Consider the following 26,899-nt stretch of genomic DNA (forward strand, 5'->3'; position numbering starts at 1 on the left):
ATAGTTGAAAAGGGCCTAAATGTTGACCTGTTTCTCACCCACACCTACCATAATGCCTCTGAAGATATAGATTAACCACTGAAGTCGTAGTGATTACTTTTATGCTGCCTTTATGTGCTTTTTGGACCTTCAAATTTCTGGCCACTATTCACTTGCATTGTATGGACATAGAGAGCTGGGATATTTTTATAAAAATCTTCATTTATGTTCTGCAGAAGAAAGAAAGTCATACACATCAGGGATGGCATGAGGGTGAGTAAATGATGAGAGAATTTTTATTTTTTTTTTTTATTTTTTTTTTTGTGAACTATTCCGTATATATTTATTTCCCATTCTCGTACTGTAATAATCAAGGAGTTCTCCGTATATCTTTTCTAACCACTTGCCGTATGCTAAACAGTGTGTGACGGTGCAAAATAACTCTCCGGTCACGTTCAGGGTTTTTTTCCAGCAGTTGCATGAACCGATGTCATAACATGACGATTGTTTCCCCATGAACAACACACCAGTGAAACGTGACGGGGCTGGATCTCCAACGTGGAGGCGAACCAATAGTCGCTCGCGAGCCCAAGTCACTCATTATGATAATCCGTACACGTGTCATTCTTCTGCCCAATGGACGCGGGAAATGATTGAGTTTGCTGTGGCTGCTCCTAATCTCAAATTTGAGAGAGAGAGAGAGAGAGAGAGAGAGAGAGAGAATGTGGCTAGGGAACGACTGAAATCGGGAATTATTTATTGTCAGGACTACCGTCGAATTCTATTGGACCTTTAGGATGGACTAAATCGTAATTATGGTGATGAATTCCGTGCATTGGTTTCGCAAAGGACTGCGGCTCCATGATAATCCAGCTTTGCAGGAAGCTCTAAATGGCGCGGATACTGTACGCTGTGTTTATATTTTGGACCCGTGGTTCGCAGGTTCGGCCAATGTGGGAATCAACAGATGGAGGTTAGTTTAGGGGCCTGATTTGTGATAAATAACCATAGATACAGTCATTCGCGGGCTGGCTGTAGTGCAAGTGCATTGGGTGGATAGGGTGGCGGTTAACTGCGCAGCTCGTGTGTACTCAGACGCCGGGATGTTTTGGCCCTCGCGTGCGCCAACCCACCGTACTTGCTAGCTGGTGGTTTGTCATTGAAAATAATGTTGCGTGCAAAATATATAATGTAAACACGCGAGATAAATTGCTTGATTTAATGTTTTTCATGCTTCACAGAAATATTATATAACGTGAAATGTCATACGCAATTATTCAGTGCTGTAAAAGGCCCAATTGCTGTTCACAGTGCGTGAAAAAACTTTTTAAGTCAACTGGACACTTCAGCTCAGTTTATAACAGTTAAAAACAATCCAACTGAGGTTATTGATATTTAAAACAATAAGCGATAAATATTGATCATCAATGCATGAACTGATGTATAATTTTGGTGGTGCAGTCACTGTGCTGGGACCATTAAGGTTAAAGCTAACAAGCTAACTGCGTTGTGCTCACGCCCACTTGCTCGCTTGTGTTTTATATAACACCTAAAATTACTAATTTCATGATTGCATTATTGCGTCATTGGTTAAACGCGTGTGTCTTGTTAAACTCGAACGCGCGAGCTGGCGCGCAGTTTGGACACTTAAAAGATTGTAGCGTAATAGCGAAAGTCATGTGATAGAGCGATTCTGTTTCATGTGTGTTGTCTGATCGGACACACCGAGATGTATTGTTTTTATATTTATATATATATATATATATATATATATATATAAAAATCTGGAAAAAATTAAATATTTATCATAACATTTATTACCTCTTTGTAACATTGTCAAGAAGGAGGAATGCAGTTAAACCAGGTCCCCTGTCAAATCTTTGAATTCATTCATTCATGAGTATATGCGCATCCATGTCTGCTTTTATAACAATAACTATTGTGAGTTTGATTCATGCAGAGCGAATACAATACACAAGTTAAAGTATGAATAATGAATTCAATAAAATTCACTGAAGTAAATGCTCAATTTAAATATGAGGCCTCATATATGGTGTTACTATAAGAGGTTATATTCTATTTAAATGTGCATGAAACAATGTGCTTGAAACCTGTTGATGAAATCATTAACAACCATTGAACATTAGTGCAAGATTTACTGCTAATTGCAATATGTATGGTATCATAGGCTTTTGTTCTTAAAATAAATCATTTTAATTTGCCCCAAATGTTGACAGACAAAACAGGGCCCTAGGTGTGATATCAAAATAGCTGTAGCTTTCTAAGTAATAACTTCTGTTAACTTTTAGAAATTACTTCTGAAAAAGGATGTAAGGTCACTAAGTTTTTATGTAGAGTGAGATGTGTATGCCTTGAATATCAGTCTTAATTTTTCAAATATATTAAGTGTACCATATTTTAATTCACCAAATATGAATAAAAGTAAACTTTCTTCCTGACAGATTTTTACTGGAGTCTTTAGAGGATTTAGATACAAGTTTGAGGAAACTGAATTCAAGGCTGTTTGTGGTGCGGGGACAGCCAACGGATGTCTTCCCCAGACTATTCAAGGTCAGTACGACTCCAGACATTTGTCTTGTCTCCTTTTGTCTCCTTTTGTCTTTTAATATGTAAACATTTTTGGAACATTTACCAAGTGGATCAGATACAGACCAGGAGCCTCATGTATAAAACTCTGCTTAGATTTCTCCCTAAAAGTGTGCGTAAGCACAAAAGTCAGACTTTGCGTACGCACCAAAAAATTCAGATTTATAAAGCCGTACGTACACCAAAACCTGCGCATAGTTCCCTTAATAAATCCCAGCTAACGGATGATTGTGCGTACATGCAAGTGATTCATTCCCCACCCCGTCTCCTCCCGAAAATAACCATATATGGAGTGTACAACGCCTGTTTTTACTATGCATATCCTCATCTGCATACAATTACCATATGCATTTCACCATCCAGACACGTGATTACTGCGTTTAACGGTACAAGAAACTGTATTATAAGAGATAAGACTGTAAATGTCACATGTGCCCAAAGGTTAGATGCTGCACCATGAAGAAACATTATGTATTAAGATATGAACTTGTTTTCAAAGAATATATCTTGAATATCCCTTGGCAATATGTTTTTATCTTTGCAGACATAAATCTAACCTAAGCAGTTTTGCTTCTTAGAAAACCTTTTAGATCGTTTTAAGGGTATTTTTATTGAGAAGTTAAATATTTAGTACTGGAAACAAAATGAAAATTATTAAAATTATTTGTGCAGCATTGTCTGATATCATCGGATTACTAAGATTTTATATTTGACTGGTGTTATATAAAAACAGCTGAACGGTAAATGTACTTTTGATAATGTTTTTATTAGACTAGAATGGGGGTTACATTGCGATGAGGGTCGGAATGAAGTGGAGCAGTCAGCACATTTTATGTGCATTGTTGTACCTGTTTGCAGCTGTACAATACTGTTTCTGATGAGACACGTCTCTCCAATGATCTGTTCGACTACTGAATGTGTCCAGCAGTGCCTGTCTTATAGCTACTGTCCGTTTTACCGAGCCATTTCACGTCAGTCAGGTACGCATCGCATTACAGATAATCTTTATTCAAATGCTGTACTTATCTCAGTACATCATTGTAATAGAACAGAAAATATGTCAAATTAAGAAATCTTCGCTGTCATGGGACACAGGAAAGTTCTCCAAATGCAGGGCTTCCCAAATCAATATTTCCCTTTTACTGCTTATATTTGAATCCCTTTTCAATTAGTTACATAAAAATAATATAGCCTACTATTGGATTGATAACGATTACTTCTGTTTCAAGTGCTTAACTACATACTTTTTGTATTCTAAACGTGAATTAAATGATAACACTATGTAACACAATTTTTGTTCCTGGGTAGTAAAGTGTTATTCCTAATTGCTTATGCCTCAAAAGTATAGAAAATGGCTATTATTCCCCACAGACTTTGCTTTTGTGACCAGGACAGTGATATTTTGAAATGTACCTATTCCCAATGAGAAAACGGGCGAATTTGTGTCTTTTCGTTCACATAAAGTCAGAAAAAAACAACATATGAATCCAAATTAACATGTATTTATACTAAAGTAATTCAAAAATGACTACAAAAGATTTAGAAGTGAGTAGTTTTTTTGAGATTTATGATTATACTGTAAATCACTTTCACGAATCAGCCCTCAAATGTAGTCTCCCATCATGTTCTCGTTATACTGTCCTTGATAGCGGCGTTCAAAGTCAAGTATATCCTGATGGAAGCGCTCGCCTTGCTCCTCCGAGTACGCTCCCATGTTCTCCTTGAATTTATCAAGATGAGCATCAAGGATATGGACTCTGAGGGACATCCTACAGCCCACTGTGCCGTAGTTCTTCACCAGAGTCTCAACCAGCTCCACATAGTTTTCGGCCTTGTGATTGCCCAGGAAGCACCGAACCACTGCGACAAAGCTGTTCCAAGCCGCTTTCCCCTTACTAGTAAGCTTCTTGGGGAATTCATTGCACTCCAGGATCTTCTTTATCTGTGGTCCGACGAAGACACCAGCTTTGACCTTTGCCTCGGACAGCTTAGGGAAGAAGTCTTGAAGGTACTTGAGGGCTGCCGACTCCTTATCTAGAGCTCTGACAAATTGTTTCATAAGGCCCAATTTGATGTGCAGTGGTGGCATCAGCACCTTCCGGGGGTCCAACAGTGGCTCCCACTTGACGTTGTTCCTCCCCACAGAGAACTCGGTCCACTCGGCTAATACAGTACCATCAGAATAAAAATTCCATAAAAAAAAAAAATGCATCTCGCCTAATAAACAAAAAACGTATAAGTACTTTCATACTAACTATTTTTGCATTAAAAGTGCTGTTTTCTCACTTTCGCATGGCTGAGACATTGACCTGTTTACATGCACACCAATATGCTGATGATTACTCCCAAAAATCGGCTTATTGAAAAAAAAATCCAACAAAGCAAGAAATTCGCATTTTCATGACATTTAAAATAATCGTGTTATGTGGGGGCCTGGGTAGCTCAGCAAGTAAAGACGCTGACTACCACACCTGTCACAAGTTTGAATCCAGGGAGTGCTGAGTGACTCCAGTCAGGCTTCCTAAGCAACCAATTGGCCCAGTTGCTAGGGTGGGTAGAGTCACGTTGGGTTAACCTCCTCGTGGTCGCTATAATGTGGTTCGCTCTCGGTGGGGTGCATGGTGAGTTGTGCGTGGATGCCGCGGAGAATAGCGTGAAGCCTTCGCACGCAGTAGGTCTCCGCAGTAACACGCTCAACAAGCCACGTGATAAGATGCGCGGATTGACGGTCTTGGATGCGGAGGCAACTGAGATTCATCCTCCACCGCCCGGATTGAGGCGAGTCACTACGCCGCCATGAGGACTTGAGCGTATTGGGCATTCCAAATTGGGAAGAAAATAAAAAAATAATCGTGTTATTCTCTGTTTTTGACCTCAAACCATGAAGAGGCATGCGCACAAGCCGGTAAGAACGGTGGTTAAGGTGTTACATGCAACATGAAATCGGCGAAATGGGCAAAAATGTAGCCGTGCTGATCGGTTTATTTTTACGTCGCTTAGTTTTGACCGTACAACGCTAAATCAAATGCATTTGCTTGACCACACACGTTGTCGGCTCATTTAGCATTATCGGTGTAAAAATGTGCATGTGAACGCACTTATAGAGAGTGTAAAGCTGCATGCCACATAAAGTTAGTTTAAGCAGACTTTCTTGTTTTTTATTTGTCAAAATGTCAGACAGCGTTTTGAATTATCTGTCAATTTTTTTTTTTATTCTGTAAATGTGGCGATTGTGTGAGGCTCTACGAAAAACAGCTAGACAATTACAAAACGGCATATACGAACACAAAAAATATATCTTCAATAAAGAATGCGATTTAATTTTTGTGCTCTTATAGAAAATGTATTGTTAATACTTTATTACTTTCATGAATATCATTAACAACAATCATTGCACTATGCATTGTTTAACAGATTATTATTTAAAACTTAAAATACATTCAAATCATTGTTAATATCATGAAAGTTTGATTAATATATTTTCATATGAATGTTCATGAACTGAAAACGTGTTAAGAATTATTATGTTTGTTAATGGCTAATGAATACAGTATAAAGTGTTATCAATATTTTTTGTTTTTCAGATGACAATAAAGGTGATCAGTCAGGACTGATGTTGTTTGGTGTTGCCTGTAAGATTAACTTAAAACATTATTGTGAAAAAGGTTCGTCGGAGAAGATGTCTACTGTCTTTTGTTATATATCAAGTAGCAATATATTTTGCTTCTGAATTCTCTAGGAATTATTGATAGCTGCTTAAACATATGTCTGTTGTATTATAACACATTAAAAGTTATGTCTTTAAAAAAAAAAAAAAAAAACTCTGGCTTTGCCCCTTAAAAATGCTCATTTTGGGGCACGAGCACTCCTAAATAAAATTTTTAGCCTAGAGCCCTGCACTATGTCTCTGAGGCACACGCTATTAAAATATATATAAATATGCTTGATTAAGCATCCGGGCCACCCAACACAGCATCATTGACCAATGGCGGGATTTTGAGGCATGACTATCTGTTTGTTCGTTCAGTGGAAGACGGAGGGAGTATTTGGAAAAGCTGTTTAAAAACAATGTTTATTTTGGCAATTCCATTTGGATATGCAGAAATTATCGCACAACTTTACACATTTGTTTGGGAAGTTAAGTTCCCTTTTTTATGTTTTAAACTAGAATTTTCAACCAAAATAATTGATGAAGCAATTTAAATACATTTGAGTAAATTTGAGTGTTTTTGAGTGCAATAAATGTAAATCAGTGTGGCCTGCTGAGGCAAGCATAACTTTTATTATTGGTCATTTAAAGGTGCACTCAAACAATAGTTTTCATTTACTGATGCCGTTGTAAAATGACACAATTCACAGTCTGCCATTATTACTTCAATTTATGAAAGTGTCCAATAAGAGAGCGATTTAATGCGATTAAGTGAGTAGTATTCAGCTGGTCATGTGATTCTAACATGGCAGCCCCCATGAGGGGACCATCTCCATGTCAAATAAAATGGCTTTTATAAGGTAACTGATATGACTGGAGTCTTCATCTCATGTGAGTGATCGTGATTTTATATACACTACCGGTCAAAAGTTTTGAAACACTTATTCTTTATTATGCTTTATATTATACTCTCATAGTAAAGTCATCAAAACTATGGAATAACATAAATGGAACTATGGGAATTATGTTGTGACTAAACAAAATCCAAAATAAATCAAAACTGTGTTATATTTTAGCATCTTCAAAGTAGTCAAGAATTTGCAGACATGTACTCTTGACATTTTCTCAAGCAACTTCTTGAGGTATCACCCTGGGATGCTTTTTAAAACAGTATTGAAGGAGTTCCCATCTATGTTGGGCACTTATTGGCAGCTTTTCTTTATTATTTGGTCCAAGTAATCAATTTCAAAAACTGTTTTATTTTTTTACATTTTAGTTTTATAATGAAATAAATGAATATGGTGGCACAATTATATTTTTGTCTACAAAACTAATTTCAAACATTTAAGCATATGCCTTCAGATCAAAAGATTTTTAAGATCATGAGAAACATTTCAGTCAAGTGTTTCAAAAGTTTTGACCGGTAGTGTATATGTTTCAAAATAACAAGTAATTTCTTTGAAGGATAACTTTTTAAATGAGTAAAATTGCTGAGTGCACCTTTAAACTATCTCCTAACCCTTAAAACTTCAGTTTATTCTACGGACATGAAAACTACCTTAAATCGTATTTAATGTAAAAACTAGTAGAAATACTTGGAATTAAGTAGGTGAAATCTCTAAACACACTGTTGCAAAATCAATATATCTGGTTAGAATTTCTTATAATATTCATCCTTTAAATGCACAACCCTTTAACCCATTCCTCATTTGGCTCCAATAAGTATTCAGCTAAGCATCTGATTCCGGTGCTTGTTGATTTGCAACCAGGATTTGAAGGTAGTTTATGTAATGAAAGGTCTTGTTTCCAAGCATCTGGTCTGTTGGAACAGTCCCCTCTATTAAGCATGCAAAGTATCAGTCAGACATTTGCAAGTGGGTTGTATGGTCCGTTTGGCAGGTTAAATTATGCCGTTTATGCAAGGGTGCTCATTATCAGCGTAGGGGGCAAGGGCACCAGCACATCAGCCATTCAAAGTGACCTTGTATAAGTATAATTTGTACAGTACATAAAAAAGGATTTGGAAATGACTAGTAAAGGCTCATCATTTCAGACCTTTTTTTTTGGTGTCCAAACGCAAAATAGTTCTGATCCAATCATCTGACCTACTCACTTTCAAAGTAGCAGTTGGTTGATTACTTTGGCTTCCAAGAGCTTTGACCTCAATTTAATGCAACTGATGTTTTTTATATCACTGTATTTTACATGGCTAGGAACAATAAGAGGTAAAAGCAACAAATGTACCATTTTGAGTTGCCCACCATAATTTGCTACACCTGTTGTAGCTAGTTTGACCATGTGTAAATGTGAAATACGTCAATTTTGTTTTCCATGTTAAAATGCTTTCCGCTACCCCTGCTTAATTTAGTGTTCTCACGGTCACGGAAATATCACGTGATTTTTAAAATGTTGTTTTCCAAGCCTGTAAAAGTAATGGACATTTCTATTTATGCTGAGCTCTAAAATATGTAATCAGTAAATATTGCTCTTGTGTCGAGTAAAACTTGCTTACACAAGACAGTGATGCCTGATCTGTGAGCAAATCTGCACTATCAAAACATTGCAGAACTATCCGGTTGTCTGACCAATGGAAGATTTGGGGATTTTGACACTAGTTGTGCAGAAATGACTACTGTGGGTATCTGATCTCTTTGTCTCTTTCAGGAGTGGAATGTCACACGTCTCACATTTGAATACGACTCGGAGCCTTATGGGAAAGAAAGAGACGCCGCCATCATTAAAATGGCACAGGAGTACGGTGTGGAAACCGTGGTACGAAACACTCACACGCTGTACAATCCAGACAGGTGGGTGACAGCACACTCCTCACTAGGGCTGGGTGATATGGCTTCAGAAATTATATCTCAATATTTTTCAGAAAATGTACGATATATGGTGTTTATTTCACCTTCACCAGGAGCTTTTATTATGAAACGGAAAGGGCAATGTTTGTTTGACAGTTATGAGTTTCGCATCTTGTGAACCGCTGTCAAACTCGCCTTTACTGCTCCGTGTATGTAGATATGTATAATACCTTTTATAGCGGTTACTAATGTTGGGAATTGCCCGAATGCTTGAACCTGCAGTACTTCACAATGCATGTGAACTGCACTAAAAACACTAGCCCATGAGCCCCGCTGCCCCTGCGCGTGCACGCAGATCAGCGCGTCGCCAGTTCATTCTGAAGCGCACGCAGACCATGTTTATCTGTCTTTAATCGCAGCCTTTGGCAGTTAAATAATCACAAACTGTATAATATCTCCATTTTTATGTTATTTTGATTAATTATACAGCCCTGAAGGATCATGAAATTAGTCTACTGATGCACTCTATGAAAAGTAATGGCCAAATAAAAGGCTAATAAAATCATTGCGATTTTGTATTTGTTTATTTTTTTTCAATAAACCAATTAAATAAACCAACCAGGGCTGCATTTCCCAAAAGCATCGTAAGCTTAAGTTGATCATAGAGACCATTGGCACTGATGTTTTCTACGATTTACTTAGGCTCACGATGCTTTTGGGAAATGCAGCCCAGAAAAGTTATCGATGAAACCTCTCATTGAGTTAATTATAATACTGCACCTTGTACATAACCCTTACAGTCAACTTTTACCTTTGTTATATCGTGTAATAAATATATTATTTGTTGCATCCATTAACCTTTTTACTAGTGAAAAAGACTGTTAACACAAGGTTGTTTTTGAGAGCTACTTTATTTAAAGATGAAAAACAAATGTTGCTAAAGTAGCAAATGAGCACACAGGAAGTTTGGCAGTAAATTACAGTGTTAACCAAAAGGTGTTTAGTATAGTCATGGGAAAAAAATTCCGTAATCATTAGCTGTTGCGTTCTTCGTCATTTTGCGTTCTTGTGAACAATGTTGAATGAGTCCACAAGAATGCTAGAATGCAAAAAAAATGCACATTGAGGAACAACCATTGACTAGATTCCACTGTAAACCTGGCCAATGCTTTTAACATAATGTGACATAATGATGAACTGCACTGTGGAGTGGCATAGCCACACTGTTTATTTGCTATTTGTCTCTCAAGCTGTCCCGAGATATTACCAAACAGGAGAGAATGACTCTCCGTTCAGATCAACATGCAGATTCCATTATTCCTGATGTGTAATGTGAAACAAGTGCCCTTTGCGTAGGTTATATAAACGTGATTGATGCTGGTAATACGCCCAGACTGTACTCCTCGTTGAGCGGGAAGAGTATGAGCTTGCATGCATGCGCCTGTGTAATCACAAGTTTGGGTGTGCGTGTAATATCCAGCGCTCTTCTTCACTGAGGTTGCACTACAATTATTATCTGTCACTTGGATGGACTATTGAAAATTTTCTGCCATGCTCTAATTTTATCCATCTATAAAATATTGTGACTGGCATCACAATAATTTTTGTGGCAAGAGGTAATATAATTTTCTTGCATTGTAAGACAGCTGATACTTCGGTCACGCTATCTGGTCACCCAAGTTAATAAACAATATCCCATGAATTATTCCACGAATTATTGGAATCTTTCATTTTTCTCCTCAAATCCTTACTCTCATCTCTGTCCCACGGCGGTTACAAACTTTTTCTTGTTTAACCTATTAACATCCTTTACAGTGGGAATGTCTCAAAAGAATGGACATGCAGTAGATAAGAGAAGTAATCAGATATAATGCGACTTGCTTCTGCCATCTGTTGGTAGAACAGCGGTGCTGGCGGTCACACTCTAAAACATGTGCTGTGAGTGGGAGGGTGAAATAGCTCAGCATACAAGTCACCACTGCAGACATGTGCGAGCTAAGCGCTGGGCTTTTCCTTTTCCTAACAAGTACACGGGTGCCCCCTGATTCTGCACCGTGCAGAGAAAACCGGCCAATAGCAGGGACTCAACCCCAGATATATATAGACAGTTGTATAAGATCAGGACTATAAATAAGGGACAGGCTATTAATGTGTTAAGACTGTTGTTTCTGTCTTAGAAGAGACATTGAGACTATTAGCTCCTCTCCCAGAGTGTATCAGTGCCGCCAAGAGACTTGTGCTTGGATTTGAGGCATTTTTAGAATGTAGGGAATTGTGTTCTCTCCGGACACGCTGCCAGACGAACTGTCCCAGTTAATTGAGAATGACTTTAGTGAACTTGTTTCCAATTCTTTTGGCTTTTTGTTGCGCCACCTCGTGTTATTTGAAGAAGATTGGTGCATAATGTTCCTTAATTGATGTGCCTTGCGATCATGCAAGACTTTGTTGTCATTACATAGCTCTCTGGAATACTTGATTCCATACATATAGGGTTCTTAAGGTCTTCAGAGGAATTATAAAATTGTGATTTCTTGGCTTAGAAAAGTAATGGAAATTAAAAACATTTTAAGTCATGGACATTTTACATAGTGAATTTAAATTCAAGTTAATACATTTCTGTCGGCTCTCATATACTTCATTGGTTAGAATTGGCTATTTTCGAATAAAATGTCTATAAACAGGTTTCCCACGCATCCTGGAAAACCTGGAATTTTGCAATGCAGTTTTCCAGTCATGGTTGCATAAATTCTCTGCTCATCTGTTGTCTTCTCTGCTTTGCTCTGACAAAATAGTATTGATATAGTACAAAATACGTTTTTTTTCCTTCCAAAGATTTCTGCTAATCAAAAAACATTTGAGTTATAAACTTTAGACAACGATGACAGTCGGACCACTGATTTTATTTTGTTGAAAATTCATTCATACCCTGGGTTGGTAGCGTGGTGATTCGGCCTTAATACCTCGGTATGTTAATTAATTTTCAATAATTCAATGATCGGAGTCTGCTTATACCACGGTTACCACATGTAATATGAGGAAAACATGGACAGGATCTCAGAATCTAGTCATAAAAATTACATTAGCTATCAAACACAGGAAGTCATGGAATATGACATATTTGGACGAAAATGAATGTTTGAATGCACAATCAGTCAAATTAAAATTGCGATATGTCCTAGTGTGATAATTAAACAGCAAAAGTATGTTATTTAATTAAATAAATATATAATCTGCATGTGATGCGTGCTTTAAAATGAATGTGTTAAGCCGGGCGCTCATACACTGCAGGGCTCCAGACTGCGACAAAAATGGTCGCAGATGCAACTAAAAATAATTGATTGCGACAATACTTTAAAATCTAGTCGCCACTGGCGACAGTCAGGTTGTGTGTGTTCATATGCGGTTTCGTCAGATGTCATCTTGTGAGTTATTGAATATATTTTTAGAATGCGCACAACCAGTGTGTCTCACGCCACTTTTCACCCGTTCTGTTTCTGACGAGATCGCTGCACCACACGCAACAACAAACCCAGTGCGAGAGAGTCATGAATAAATGACTCTTCTGAACCGGATCTTTTTCACGAATCACCTGAAAAGAACCGAGGGTTTGAACTCAGGAGCTCAGGTCAGCAGTTTGAATCAGTCACTTTCTCAGCGAATCATCCGTCAGTGAACTCACATCTGGGAGTGCAGACATTTCAAAATAAGAGTCTCGTGTATTTCGGGCTTCTTTATAATTAAAAGTTCTGTATTGTGTATCACTTTTTTTCTTCTGTAAATTATTGATTGGGATTGGAGTAGCACAATAAATTGCATCTGGGATTTCATTCAATTTGTAATCTCTGTGTCTGGGCCATCTGGTAACAGTAAAGAAAGACTAAGGCAATATTTTAAAACAATTAAAATGATTTATATAATTAAGCTTTTGACTGTAATGATGAGTCATCGGAGTTGAGATCCATGTGCAGCTTTATTAACAATAAACGTAGTAATGTAGGCAGGCAGGGATCAATCACCAGCAATAGTAATATACAAGGCAAACCGGAGCGATAGTTATTAAACAGGCAAGAGGTCAGGGCAGGCGGCAGGCAATCACAGGTAATATCCAGGTAAACAGATTAGTAACAGTAGGCAGGCAGCTGTGGGAAGTTCAAGGAGCGGTGCCATGGAAGACGGAGCTGTTGCAGGCTTGAGGTTAAGAGTCCAGGATGACTGAGAAATGACCTCCGTGGTTGTGGGCATGGACAGAGTCTCGGGAGCGACCTCCGTGGTCGAGAACACTGGCGGAGACTGGGAAACGACCTCTGTGGTCGGGAACGCGGGCGGAGACTTGGAAACGACCTCTGTGGTCGGGAACCTGGGCGGAGACTCGGAGACTACCTCCGTGGTCATGTACATGAGCAGAGACTTGGAAACGAAAGCCCGAAGTTGGTGGTGCAGGCACTGGGACGGACGAGGCTGGCAATGCTTCCAGCTCGTTGGCCGTGGCAGGCGTGGCCGCTGGCTCGTTGGCCGTGGCTGGCAAGGGCACTGACAATTTGTGGGAAAGGGTTTTCGTGGCCCTACGCACCAATATCAGTGGCGGATAATTCAACTTGGAGACAAGGGCCGTGAAGGCCTTCGAACAATGAGTCGTGGAAGGCTGGACTGTGGCATGGCATGGAGCCGACTCAAAGTTGACTGTGAAAGGGCGTGGAACAGACTCAGATGTGGCTGTGACATGACGTGGAGCTGGCTGAGGTGTGGCTGTGACATGACGTGGAGCTGGCTGAGGTGTGGCTGTGACATGGCATGGAGCAGGCTGAGGCTTGGCTGTGACATGACATGGAACAGGCTGAGGTTTGGCTGTGACATGGCATGGAGCAGGCTGAGGCGTGGCTGTGACATGGTAAGGAGCAGGCGGAGGCGTTGCTGTGACGTGACATGGAGCAGGCTGAGGCGTAGCTGTGAAATGGCATGGAGCAGGCTGAGGTTTGACTGTGACATGGCATGGAGCAGGCGGAGGCGTTGCTGTGACATGGCATGGAGCAGATTCAGAAGTGGTTGACTCGAAAGCTGGAACCAGGATTGAGAGAGGAGGATCCTCTCTAGCGAGTGTTTCTAATATCAGCCTCACATATTCCTCCCACGTGTAATCTTCTGTCTCTGGCAGTTCCATCCACTGGCGTGTGGTGAGTCCGATTCTGTATATGGATTTTAGAGCGACATCACCAAAACCAGTGTGGGCGGCAACAGTAGAAAAGAAATGGGAGTACTCCCTTATTGATAAGTCCACCTGGCTTAATTGAACAAAGAATGCTGCTAGATCCATGGTGCAGTGAATAGTTCTTGATGAGGCCGGGTGTGCCACTGGGTTTGATGAAGGAGCTGAGACCTCGGTAGTTGGTTGAAGAAAGCCACTGGATCGGTTTGTGGCGAAGTTTTGCCATGAGTCTATGAGTCATTGGAGCTGAGATCCATGTGCAGCTTCATGAACAATAAACATAGTAAAGTAGGCAGGCAGGGATCAATCACCAGCAATAGTAATATACAAGGCAAACCGGAGAGATAGTTATTAAACAGGCAAGAGGTCAGGGCAGGTGGCAGGCAATCATAGGTAATATCCAGGTAAACAGATTAGTAACAGTAGGTAGGCAGCAACGGGTCAAAACAGGGTAAACAGTCAAGAATCATACACAGAAAATGCAGTAATTACAGAGAACACTCAGAGATGTCAGCCAGGGCAAAACAAGACTTTGCAATGACAGCAAGTGAGAGTTAGTCTTAAATAGCTGAATAAATGAGGGACAGGTGAGCAGGTAATCAGTGCAATGTACGGGATTATGGGAAATGGAGTTCAGAGAGTAAAAGTCAATATTCAGGTGATGGAGCCCTCTGGTGGTGAGTGGGAGGAACTACAGAGGCTGGATTCATGACATTGACACTTAGGACAATTGAGGGACTTGTACACTTATTACAATAAACTATTACACAAGGTGAAAACATTCACTGATGCTCAAAAAGACAACAAACTACTGTTTGCATACTATATTTTATGTAAATATCTGTAATGAAGTTTCTGAAGAGCAGTACTAAATAAATACATATTTTATCTCTTATATAGTACTGTGCAAATGTTTTAGGCACTTGTGAAAAATTTTGCATAATGAGGATGTCTTCAAAAATAATGACATAAATAGTTTTCATTTATCAGTTAACGTCATACAAAGTCCAGTAAACATAAAAAAGCTAAATCAATATTCAGTGTGACCACCTTTGCCTTTAAAACAGCCCCAATTCTCCTAGGTACACCTGGTCACAGTTTTTCTTGGTTGTTGGCAGATAGGACATTCCAAGCTTCTTGGAGAATTCACCACAGTTCTTCTATGTATTTAGACTGTCTCAATTGCTTCTGTCTCTATGTAATCTCAGACTGACTCGATGTACAGTGGGGGGCTTTGTGGGGGCCATGACATCTGTTGCAGGGCTCCCTGTTCTTCTATTCTAATCTTTTCTATTAGCAAAAGTAATATTTGGGAGTCTAACATTTATGTTTCCTATTGACACACTAAAGCTGAAGATATAAATAACCATCTTAAGACAAATGCTTTTGTGAAACATCTTATATGCCTAAGACTTTTACACAGTACTGTACAAAAGTGCATAAACTATAAGAAGGACTCTATGCGCAAAATTATATTACATCATGTGTCTTGTGCAAGCTTGCATATGCTTACATTTTGAAACATTACTGGGAATTTGGAATGCAGACATACACAAAGCAAGAACAAATATTTATCTATGCAACTTTCATGCTCATTGCAAAACAAAATGAAGATGTAAACACAGAAGAATCACCAGGTGGAATCATAATATCATGAAGCAATAGTGATTCATTATTAAGACACATTTGATACCACTCTGAGCATGTGGATCTCTACAGTCTGCAGGCAATAGACAGCAACAATGAGTAATCCTGGACCACCAGGTGAAAAAAAAAACCCAGTTCATGTAACATACTTTACCATGAGAGTTGTGAAAGTTCTTTCAAAAAAGAAAATGCTTTTGCACAGTACTGTATGTGTATAAATTATGAAAGGGGTGTGAACATTCATGAAACAAAAGGGAATGCAAACTTATATTCTCAACTATATATACTGTTTATTAAACCTTCGATGAATGGGTTATCACCTGACTTCCTTTTCTTTGGCTTTCTATCTTCTTTCTGAACAGCAATCTAAATCGAGTAATTCTGTGATTTGGCTCCTAAAAACAGCCATTTGGCTCCTTCATGTTTCAGTTTAGCAGCCAATGGCTCCTAACTCATTTTTTTTAGTCTGGAGCCCTGCACTGATAACACCTCATCATGATCATCACTCACGCTCTAGTGTGTAAGAGATGACAGAGGTCAGGGCACTCTGAAGTGTGCAGCACATACAGACTTACGTATTTATTTAATTAAATCACAGCTTTACAGAGATTAATAATCACACATGTAGGGAACTGCTTATCTGGAGGTGAGAAGCTCCTGTCAAAAACACATGAAATGCCAAAATAAAAGCTCTATTTAAATGAGCACATGTGGTTTTTTTGCTTAAATATTTCACTTGTTGGGCACACAAAATATCCTGGAAATGTCCTGGAAAATTGTGCCTTGAAAAGAGTGGGGGCCCTGATAAAACACTTTGTAAAATCCCTTATCCAGTAATCAAACATTATCGGAAAATTCATTGGTCAAAAAGTGTGGGATCCGTGTCCATGGCCGTGCTATTTTTTAATGACTTGCAGTGTATTTTATCACATAATAAAAGCAAGAACACAGAAACACACTTAAGTCAACAGGATTAATAAAACTGGTTTGAAGACATTTTCCCTTTATTGTTTCCTTTAAGAATTTTGTATTAATATTCATCCCTAGAGAAAAAATGAAAAGGTTATAAGACAGTAGAAACTAAGATATGCTTTTGCTTTTCCCTCAGGATCATAGAAATGAACAACCACAGTCCCCCCCTCACCTTCAAGAGATTTCAAGCCATTGTGAACCGACTGGAACTGCCCAGGAAACCTCTGCCGACCATCACTCCAGAGCAGATGGCCAGGTGTCGGACGCAGATCTCAGACAATCATGATGAGCGCTACGGAGTGCCATCGCTAGAGGAGCTGGGTAGGAACTGAATTCATCTATATATATATATATTTGCATACACATGTTGGGAACAGCAGGAAAAAATGCTCGAGGCTATGCAAAACATGCATAGTTAAAAGGAGAAAACACTTCCCAGTGAATTGGAAACTGGCTTAATATTTATAATAGGGCTGTCAATTTAACACATTAATTTAGTGTGAGTAATTATATGGGGGAAGAAAACTTGTTTAAAAATGTAATGTAATTCATCATTCCTCTGACCTGTATGTAAATAATGTAATAAGGAATGTTCTTACTATCGAAGCAATTAAACCTTGATATACCACCTTGATACAGTAGGGGGCAGTCAGCACTCCAGCTGAACAGACAACGCTACCGTCAACACATCGAGCACTTTTGGGGTGTAGACCAGTAATAGTGTTATGTTCAGTCATTTGGAAATTAAAAAACAAACAATATTTTGACTTTTAAAGACACTTTTTGTATTGTCTCAATGCTTTACTTGTCTGATGCCTCAATATATGTGTATAATGGTATGCATTTTTTACATGAATTATTATTATTTAAATATAAATATCTTTATAATTTTTTTAATTTACTTTATTTGGGGCCTTTCACAGTATATATTGATGTGTGATTAATTTGATTAAGCAAGTGGAATAAACAAATGTTTTTTAACCTGTTGTCCATCAGGTTTTATGACTCGGGGTGACCGCACTTGTATATGGAAGGGTGGTGAGACAGAAGCCCTGGACAGACTCAATAAACACCTGGACAGGAAGGTGAGACATCCAGCTGCTTCATGCACAGTATTGAGGTTTTATAAAAGAGGAATGCATTTGAGTGGCTGACTAATTATTCAACAAGAAATAATGTTTTTTTACTCCAGTCAATATCTCGATGGTAATAAATACAGAATTAATATACTAATTTCAAGCACAACCCTTTTAATTAAAGAGTTTTTTTCTTCTTTGAAGGTTTTACTTTTAGTTTACTTATTTCATTTGTATGCAGGCCTGGGTAGCAAATTTCGAGAGGCCTAAAATAACTGCTCAGTCCCTGTTTGCCAGCCCAACTGGACTCAGTCCTTACCTACGATTCGGCTGTCTGTCATGTCGCGTGTTTTACTACAATCTGCGGGAACTTTATATGAAGGTGAGTGTTATTTTAAGGGCACTGTTTGTGAACTGGAATCAATGGATTTTGTGTTAATGAACACAAAAAATGCCTCATATCTATAAGGTTTCCTGTAGCACAGTTGGTAGATTAAATCCTTAAAGACCACTCAAAGTCATAAAATATGTATTCTTTGAGCACACTTGGATAAAAGTGTCTGCCAAAAATATATACACTGATAAAAAGGGGTGTTACATCTATTAACAATGCTTGCCTAATGGAAGCATATATAAGTAAAAAAAAATTAGAGGACCTAGTATCTAGCCTTGGGGGACACCACAATATATACAGGTATATTTATTAATATTTTTCACCACTGTTATAAAAATTTGGTTGCGTTACTTGCAGTGATGAGTTTTGAAAAGGTTAATGTCATTTGTCATGATCTCTTGCACTCCTCCAGCTCCGGAGACACTCCAGTCCTCCCCTCTCGCTTTTTGGCCAACTGTTATGGCGGGAGTTTTTCTACACAGCGGCCACCAACAACCCTAACTTTGACCGTATGGAAGGAAACCCCATTTGCGTGCAGATCCCATGGGATCATAACCCCGAGGCGCTGGCGAAGTGGGCTGAGGGTCAGACGGGGTTCCCTTGGATTGATGCCATCATGACCCAGCTCAGACAGGAGGGCTGGATTCACCACCTGGCCCGGCACGCCGTGGCCTGTTTCCTAACCCGGGGAGACCTGTGGATCAGCTGGGAAAGCGGAATGAAAGTAAATGAGTAATAATAAAAAACTGTGTGTTTTGCATGCTGAATTCACAATTTGCTTTCTCTAACTCTCTTTCTCTCTCTCTCTCTCTCTCTCTCTCTCTCTCTCTCGTGCTTTTTTCCTTTTCCTTCCTGTTTTCCTTCCTTTCCTCTGATTTCCTTTCTTCATTCTTTCCTCTGTTTCCTTCCTCCTTTCTGTTGTTTTGTTCCTTTTTCTCAATTTTCCTTCCTTCTGATCTTTTCTTTCATTCCTTCTCCATCTCTTTGTGTCTCTCTCTCTCTCTCAGGTGTTTGAGGAGCTGTTGTTGGATGCGGACTGGAGCGTGAACGCAGGCAGCTGGATGTGGCTGTCCTGCAGTGCATTCTTCCAGCAATTCTTCCACTGTTACTGTCCCGTAGGTTTCGGCCGCAGGACAGATCCCAGCGGAGACTACATCAGGTACACAACAAGCCCTTAAACACACCTAAACCACAATCACACAGCACGTGTTACATCATCATCAGGTATTGCACATTTTGAGAGGTTCACAGATTTGTGTTGCATAAAGGCTCATGTAAACCACCACAGGTTTGAAGCTCTACACATTTAAAAGAGCTGCTGTGAGGGCGTGCTGAGTGACTCCAGCCAGGTCTCCTAAGCAACCAAATTGGCCAGGTTTCTAGGGGGGGTAGAGTCACATGGGGTAACCTCCTCGTGGTCGCTATAATGTGGTTAGTTCTCAGTGGGGCGTGTGGTGAGTTGAGTGTGGATGGCGTGAAGCCTCCACACGCACTATGTCTCCGTGGCAACGCGCTCAACAAGCCACGTGATAAGATGCGTGGGTTGACAGTCTCAGACATGGAGGCAGCTGGGATTTGTCCTCAGCCACCCGGATTGAGGCGAATCACTACGCGACCACGAGGACTTAAAAGCACATTGGGAATTGGGCATTCCAAATTGGGAGAAAAAGCAAAAAAAAAAAAAAAGAGCTGCTGTGGCATTGTGAAGCCTATTAGCTGCTGTTTTCTAAATGACAGGTTCCAGACGGTCATGGAAAACCTGGGGATATCAGGGAATTTTAATTTTAATTTTAATTTTCCAGGCCCAGAAAAGTTATGGAAATAATAGACTCTTAAAGTCAAAGTTGTGGAATTTCTGTTAGAAATTTATTATTTCTAATTATGCTTGGCTTGAATAGAATTTGTAGGCTAGAAATTGCTCTTTGTGAATGCAGTCTCTGTAAATTGATTTTTAAAAATACTTGTCCATTAATCACAAACAGTTGTAATAGTCATGAACATTCATTGTTCAGGTGTGGAAACCCTGAAATTAACATTATCACTAAAAGAACGTTTTGTTTGGAAAATAAGCTGTGTCTAATTTTGTCCAAAAAAAGTGCAATTTCAAGTGACTCATCTAGACCCTTCTTGAGCTGTTAATGGACAGCCTTTACAAGCTCTTCAACACACTGTTCTAAGAGCTGCTACTCTATCTGTGTTAGTCCACTGTTCCTCCAGTATGTGTATAGTTCATCAGAGCAGAATGCCAGCATGCTGTCTATTAAGAGCATTTTCCTTCCCGGACACAAGGGAGTTTAAAAGCCTGTGTTATTTTTAACAATATATCTTAACAATGGACACTCAGTTTGCTTCCTTCATCGGAGTTAAATTATTATTTCAAAAAATATGTCTAATGAAGAGTCACAGTGGCTTCATTTCATGCAGTAGAAATGATGTTCAATAAGATATGAACAGGTACACTGCATGTAAATTTATTACAAGGCACTCTGGATTACTCAATTCTGATTAGTCAGTGGCGCCATCTAGCGGTCTGATATTTCTCAGTAAAACTGCACATCCACGTATCAGACCGCTCATCTGGGTACTGCAAGCCATCTTTACTGCTTCTCAGATCACTGTGCGTTCTCTACAAGAAAACTAATAAAATAATTTCAACTCAAATCAATGTTTTGTGTGCATTTGTTTATTTATTTGGCACGTAGTCTTATAATAAGATACACAATGAGCAGTCAGACGTTCTTTAATTAAAAAAGAACACCAACAGAGATGGATTTCAGCTGTTCAGCGATTTATTTACTCTCCCAAAATTTCAGCTCAAATCAATATTTCATTTACATGTATTTTAGTTAGTAGCCGTGTAATAAGCAGGATAATGTAGAGCCAGTCGGTTGTCATTGAAAAATAAACCCCTTCAGTGGGGTTCATCACCCTTTGGGTTTATTTTGCGATAACAACGGGCTGATTGTACATTATCCCATACATACTGTATGTGTAAACCCCTGTTGGTGACTGATTTACAGTGCATTATCCTGCTTATTAAATGGCATCTGGCCAAATAAGTAACTGGACATGAAATACTGATTTGAACTTTTATTATAAAAGAGACAGTAGAGTGATATGAGAGGCATGAAACTAACATGGCTATGTATGAAATGGGTTGCCTGGGACAAGAATTTAAACTGTATTGTCAATTATACATTTAGCACTCATACAAAAATGAGTTTTTGTTTATGCTGTAAGACCTTCTATGTGTCCTTGCGTGCAGGAGGTACATCCCAAAATTGAAAGACTATCCCAACCGCTACATCTACGAGCCATGGAACGCTCCGGAATCCGTACAGAAGGCCGCAAACTGCATTGTGGGTGTGGATTATCCCAAACCCATGGTTAACCATGCAGAGAGCAGCCGACTCAACATCGAACGAATGAAGCAAGTTTACCAGCAGCTCTCCCACTACAGAGGCCTTAGTGAGTGATACACGCACACACCTTTTTTTTTCTTAGGTCACAGTAAACTTTTTGAGCACTGCTCACCCACATGTAGTTCCAATCCTGTATGACTTTATTCCGTGGACCGCAAAAGAAAATATTTAGCTCAATGTTAGCCACATGTGTAAATGTACCACCTGGCACCATTTGTACATTTTGGTTTAGCTTTACACTGTTTGACTATGCAGCAGTAGATTTGTCTAGATCTGCATTTTTGCACCGCTCTGTTAAATAAGACGAACAGTGCTATTACAAGTGTTTATTGGCTGTAACTAAAGGTCACAAACTGAACAATAGTTATGATGATAATGAGTGCTTGTGTAATGGGTTATTTAGATAGTAGTTTTCAGCACAGTTGTACTACTACAAGTACAGTAATTTCATTTGATTTTCACAAAATGTCTTTGACCCAGTAGCTCAAAGCAGTGAGCAATTTGGTTGGCCTGAAAGTTTGTAGAGTGCTTTGCCCGCTGCAGATGGGCAATGGATCAAGTTTCAGCAGAGATATTTGAAATTAGGCTTTGAGTTTTGTGGCTTTTTCATGTACTAAAAGTTTAAAAAATAGTCAATGTTTTTAAAATGTAATCTTTTTCTCCCTGGAAAACCTACCAAAAATATTGATGACTCATCTTGCACTGCACAGATTTTTGTCCAATTAAATGCTCTCTAGAATGAGAATGTCCCTCCCTCTAATACCACTTGCAACCACCTAAAAAGGAGCAAATCACGGTTTGTGACTGTGACATACCTAAAGCCTATTGGCTATTAAAAATATATTGTCCCACCCAAACTTTGACTGTGCTCGTCAAGCATTTTCACATCTCAAATGATATAAGAATTTAAAGAAATATTCCAGGTTCAACACAAGTTAAGCTCAATCGACAGCATTTGTGTAATAATATTGATTACCACAAAAATAAATTTTGACTTGCCCCTCCTTTTCTTTAAAAAAGCAAAAATCTGGGTTATAGTGAGGCACTTACAATGGAAGTGAATGGAGGCCAATTTTGAACGTTCAGATACTCACTTTTTTAAAAGTATAGCCACAATACATAAACAAAATGCGTGATAATCACTCATTAACCTTTACTGTCTAAAGTTATAGCTAATTTTACAGTTTTGTTGCTATGACGCCGTAATGTCAACAAACCCTACAACCCTAAAATGCCTGTATAAAAGACAATTTAAACAACTTTACAGCTCAAATAATACATGAGTTTTTACTGAAGAATTAATTTGTGCTTTTATAAAATTATAAGCTTCACATTTCTGCCTTTAAACCCTCCAAAATTGCCCCATTCACTTCAATTCTAAGTGTCTCACTGTAACCTCCATTTTTGCTTTTTTTAAAGAAAAGGAGGGACGAGTGGAAATAAATGTTTGTGGTATTCAGCATTATGCTATTAATGGACAGCATTAGGCTTAACTTGTATTGAACCCGGAATATACCTTTAAGGATGGCGCTGTGATTCAGTTGTTATTGGCCTTGTGTGCTACAAAGTTCAAAGTACCTTTCATTTTCAAAGCATCTTTCTCTTTGTGTCTCTCTTGGCAGGTTTACTCGCCTCCGTCCCTACGATCCAGGAAGAGGCGGAGCCTCCCATGTCTGATGACTCTCAGGCCAGCAGCAGCACTGGTGGTGAGAAACGTCAAACTAACAGGATTCACTTTTCTGCTTTAATTTCTCTCTGATTTATTTGTATCTATGAAACCACAACAAAAGTGTCTATGCACTCCCTGCATAAAAATATAATCAGCACAACTGCTTTGCTTTTCTCCATCTTCAACATGTTTCTTGTTTTCTACAGGTCAAGCCTCCAACACCACAGCATCAACCCCACCTAACTCAGAGCCGTCTACCCCAAACTCAAGCCCAACAGCAATTGCCCTCGTCCCCCAGGCCCAGAGGAAGAGGGGCCGACCCTCTGATGTCCCAAGCAAACAGAAGTCAAAACTTAAGCACACCAGCCAAGCCAAAGGAGTTGAGCAGATGATGGAGGACAAGCAGTGACCACAGGTACCGGTCATGTTAACTGTGTTATCATGTTTCTTTTTTTTTTTTTTTTTTTTTTGGATTTTCTTCCCTTTTTCTCCCCAGTTTGGAATGCCCAATTCCCAATGTGCTCCAAGTCCACGTGGTGGCGTAGTGACTTGCCCCAATCTGGGTGGTGGAGGACGAATCTCAGTTGCCTCCGCGTCTGAGACCGTCAATCCGCACATCTTATCACGTGGCTTGTTGAGCGCATTACCGTGGAGAGATAGAGCTTGTGGAGGCCTACGCTATTCTCCGTGGCATCCACACACAACTCACCACGTGCCCCATGGAGAGCGAACCACAATATAGTGACCACAAGGAAGTTACCCCATGAGACTCTACCCAACCTAGCAACCGGGCCAATCTGGCTGGAGTCACTTAGCACGCCCTGGATTCGAACTCGTGACTCCAGCGGTGGTAGTCAGCATCTTTACTCACTGAGCTACCCAGGCCCCCTATCATGCTTCTTAATGCAAATATTTTATGTACTGTTTGGTTGCTTGGTTCATTCATTGTTTGCTTTGCACACTTTAATGCTTGTCATTATTAAAATTTGACCTCATAACGAGGGTGTGTGGGAGATTTTTCATAAACCAGCTTTACTTATTTCTACCGCAGAGGTTATTCAGCTGAGCTTTCTAGTAGAGACAGTGTGAATTATTTGGCCTATTCAGCAGTGAGCAAAATGAACCAGCCGATGGTAATGACAGTGATGATGATGTATGTTTCTGCTCTCTTTAGGTTGAGACTGCATTGGCAGTCCGACATCTGAGGGAATCAGAGGAGCCTACCTCCCCGAATCATCCCACAGAAACGGCTCGAGAAAAGTGTTAAATGGCGCCACCATCTGCAGCAGAACAGGAACGGCAGTAAAGAGAAATAATCAACGTAACTAAGGCGTGTTACAGACCCAGGGCTTCTGTTTCCCAATCATCCTTCATTAAAGCTGCTTTTGTTCTTTGTTTTAACGTTTTAACCTGTTCAAACAAACATGATTGTATCAAAATGAAGGTTCAATGATGTTTTGCTCCCTGCATTGTGATCTGACTTCTATTTAATGGATTTTGTCATTTCCAATTGAAAGTTTAGGGTAATGAGTATTTAATTGAATAAGTATTCATGAGATTTGGCCAAAATTTGTTGCACACTTTGATTAAAAATGAGTAAGTGATGAGAAAATACTGGAGAAATGGCCTATAATGTTCCTACCACATGAATTGAGACTTAAGTTTTGTATGAAGTCTCTATAATTGCTTGCAAGCTACAAGCAACTAGTTCGTACGAACAACAAAGAGCTGTGTTTCTTCGGTTTCGGGTTCGGTTAATTTTTCCCTATAAAGATACGCTTTGTGCACATAGCTCCAAATGCAAACATTTCATTGCCTCTGGCTGCACTAAAGGTTTTCGAATTTAACAACATCAATCCTCTGTTTATAATGCAATAAGCCTGATTTATTTACCAAGTGATTAATTTACCGTTCGCAGGTTTTCTAACAGTCGACGTATAATTGTACATTCCACTAAATGTTTCATTCACGATAATTTAACCGTTTGAAAAGTAATAGCAGGCGACGTGGAACAGCTTTATTTATGTTTTTGTCCCTTTTTTTTTTTTTTTTTTTTTATTGTATAAAAGAGTTTATTTTCATTAAAAGGCTGACGGGATTGTTAAGCTGTTCTGTTTGTAGGCAGTAATTTATTCAAGCCTTTTCACTGCATGCTTCTGTCAGCGAAAAAAAAAGTTTCTGCGATATATTTCATCTACCATGTCTCGCTGTAGACTACAATATATCAAATAAATTTCTTGAACCTGTTTGAAGCACCTTTGAGTTGGTTTTACTTTGATGTCATATATATGGGCCGGGAATGTGCTACATTGGTAGTTGTTATCGGACTTATTTTCACATGGTGAACAATAAAACGGGTGACAGAATCACATCAATTTAATTTGAAGGAGGGACCCGAGCCATATCTTTGGATCTGAATATCATAGAAACCTGTCAGTGCGTAACCACCTAGTAGCCAAATAGCAACGCCCTACAAACCACTCAGAACTCTTAAGCAATGCTCTGCCAACCAATTACGTCATCCTTTAGCATTGTATTGGTGACTTTTGCACCAAGCGCCACACATTTTCTTCTGAAAATGTAACTATATCCATCACCAGAGGGTGTATTATAACCCTAATATTCATATTTCCTTAAAATATCTATAAAAACGGGATTGTCTTTCTGCAAAGGCCTGCCCACTTGCATTAAGTTGATTGAATTTGATTTGCATTTGTACAGTTCTAGTCATAAGCTATTCATTAAATAAATCTTTCTGGGTTTAAACTCCGATATCTTCAAACAAGAGAGTGAAACTGGTCTTTTTGTATGCTTGTTGTGTTTTAGACAAAAATCAGCACTTAACCTTTACATAAATCTAAAGGCACAAAATGCTGCATCTGCATGGGTCAACAGCCGAGTGAACTGTACAGCATGCAGCAGTGGGCTGGCCTCTATCTCAGACTGTTATTGTCGTAATGCAATAGAGCTGCTGTATGCAGAGATGATGTGAATGATGTCCTGTGGGAACAACAGTAATGAGGGAAGAGCTCTCAGCTCTTGTACAGGTCAGCTAATGTCTGCTCTTATAGAGCATAATGAACATGGAGAGACTCTTGACTGTCTCTGTTTCTCTTCTCCTTATCTCTCTCCCTGTTTGGCTATTTCTCTCTCTTTGTCCTCCATTGTCTTGTGCTTCAATGAAACAGATCTCCTAGAAGTCAATAGCAGGCATTATCTGCACTCGTCCCACTGCCATTCTAAAATAAGATTGTGATGATAAGAATATAGGTGATAGGTGATTCTTCAATTAGGGGAACTTTTCTGAGCCCACGGATAATTTTAAATAGTTTTAAAGGGTAGATTGCAATGGCTTTAATTTTGTGTGCTTGTGTCTTACTTTTTACTAATTTGTAAGAGTGGTTGAATTTGCCAGAATGTCACTTGTTTTGGGCTTCCCCTACCAGATTTTTTTAACCTCTCCCCTCTTTAGTACAT

General features: G+C 39.2%; 1 protein-coding gene across 2 annotated transcripts; it reads left to right on the top strand.

The window, feature by feature from the left end:
- The first annotated feature begins 601 nt into the window (after nucleotides 1–601).
- On the top strand, nucleotides 602–25,669 carry LOC127437786 (cryptochrome-2-like). 2 transcript variants are annotated; one of them, XM_051692965.1, is made up of 12 exons: nucleotides 602–952; nucleotides 2,442–2,550; nucleotides 8,900–9,042; nucleotides 16,998–17,182; nucleotides 17,858–17,946; nucleotides 18,179–18,319; nucleotides 18,744–19,055; nucleotides 19,339–19,490; nucleotides 21,597–21,799; nucleotides 23,376–23,459; nucleotides 23,629–23,837; nucleotides 24,597–25,669. In XM_051692965.1, the coding sequence occupies exons 1-11, from the start codon at nucleotides 795–797 to the stop codon at nucleotides 23,829–23,831; spliced, it is 1,779 nt and encodes a 592-aa protein (XP_051548925.1). In that variant the 5' UTR covers nucleotides 602–794; the 3' UTR covers nucleotides 23,832–23,837; nucleotides 24,597–25,669. The 2 variants fall into 2 exon arrangements, with proteins under 2 accessions (XP_051548925.1, XP_051548926.1); XM_051692966.1 differs by lacking the exon at nucleotides 602–952 and adding an exon at nucleotides 6,171–6,218.
- The last annotated feature ends 1,230 nt before the right edge of the window (nucleotides 25,670–26,899 follow it).

Source organism: Myxocyprinus asiaticus, chromosome 48 (assembly GCF_019703515.2).
Source record: "Myxocyprinus asiaticus isolate MX2 ecotype Aquarium Trade chromosome 48, UBuf_Myxa_2, whole genome shotgun sequence".
Taxonomy (NCBI): domain Eukaryota; kingdom Metazoa; phylum Chordata; class Actinopteri; order Cypriniformes; family Catostomidae; genus Myxocyprinus; species Myxocyprinus asiaticus.

Coding starts and splice junctions, on each gene's coding strand:
- LOC127437786 (XM_051692965.1), top strand. CDS start 795: ATGGTGATGAATTCCGTGCATTGGTTTCGCAAAGGACTGCGGCTCCAT. Junction 953..2,441: donor GTGGGAATCAACAGATGGAG/GTTAGTTTAGGG, acceptor TCTTCCTGACAG/ATTTTTACTGGAGTCTTTAG. Junction 9,043..16,997: donor ACGCTGTACAATCCAGACAG/GTGGGTGACAGC, acceptor CTTTTCCCTCAG/GATCATAGAAATGAACAACC.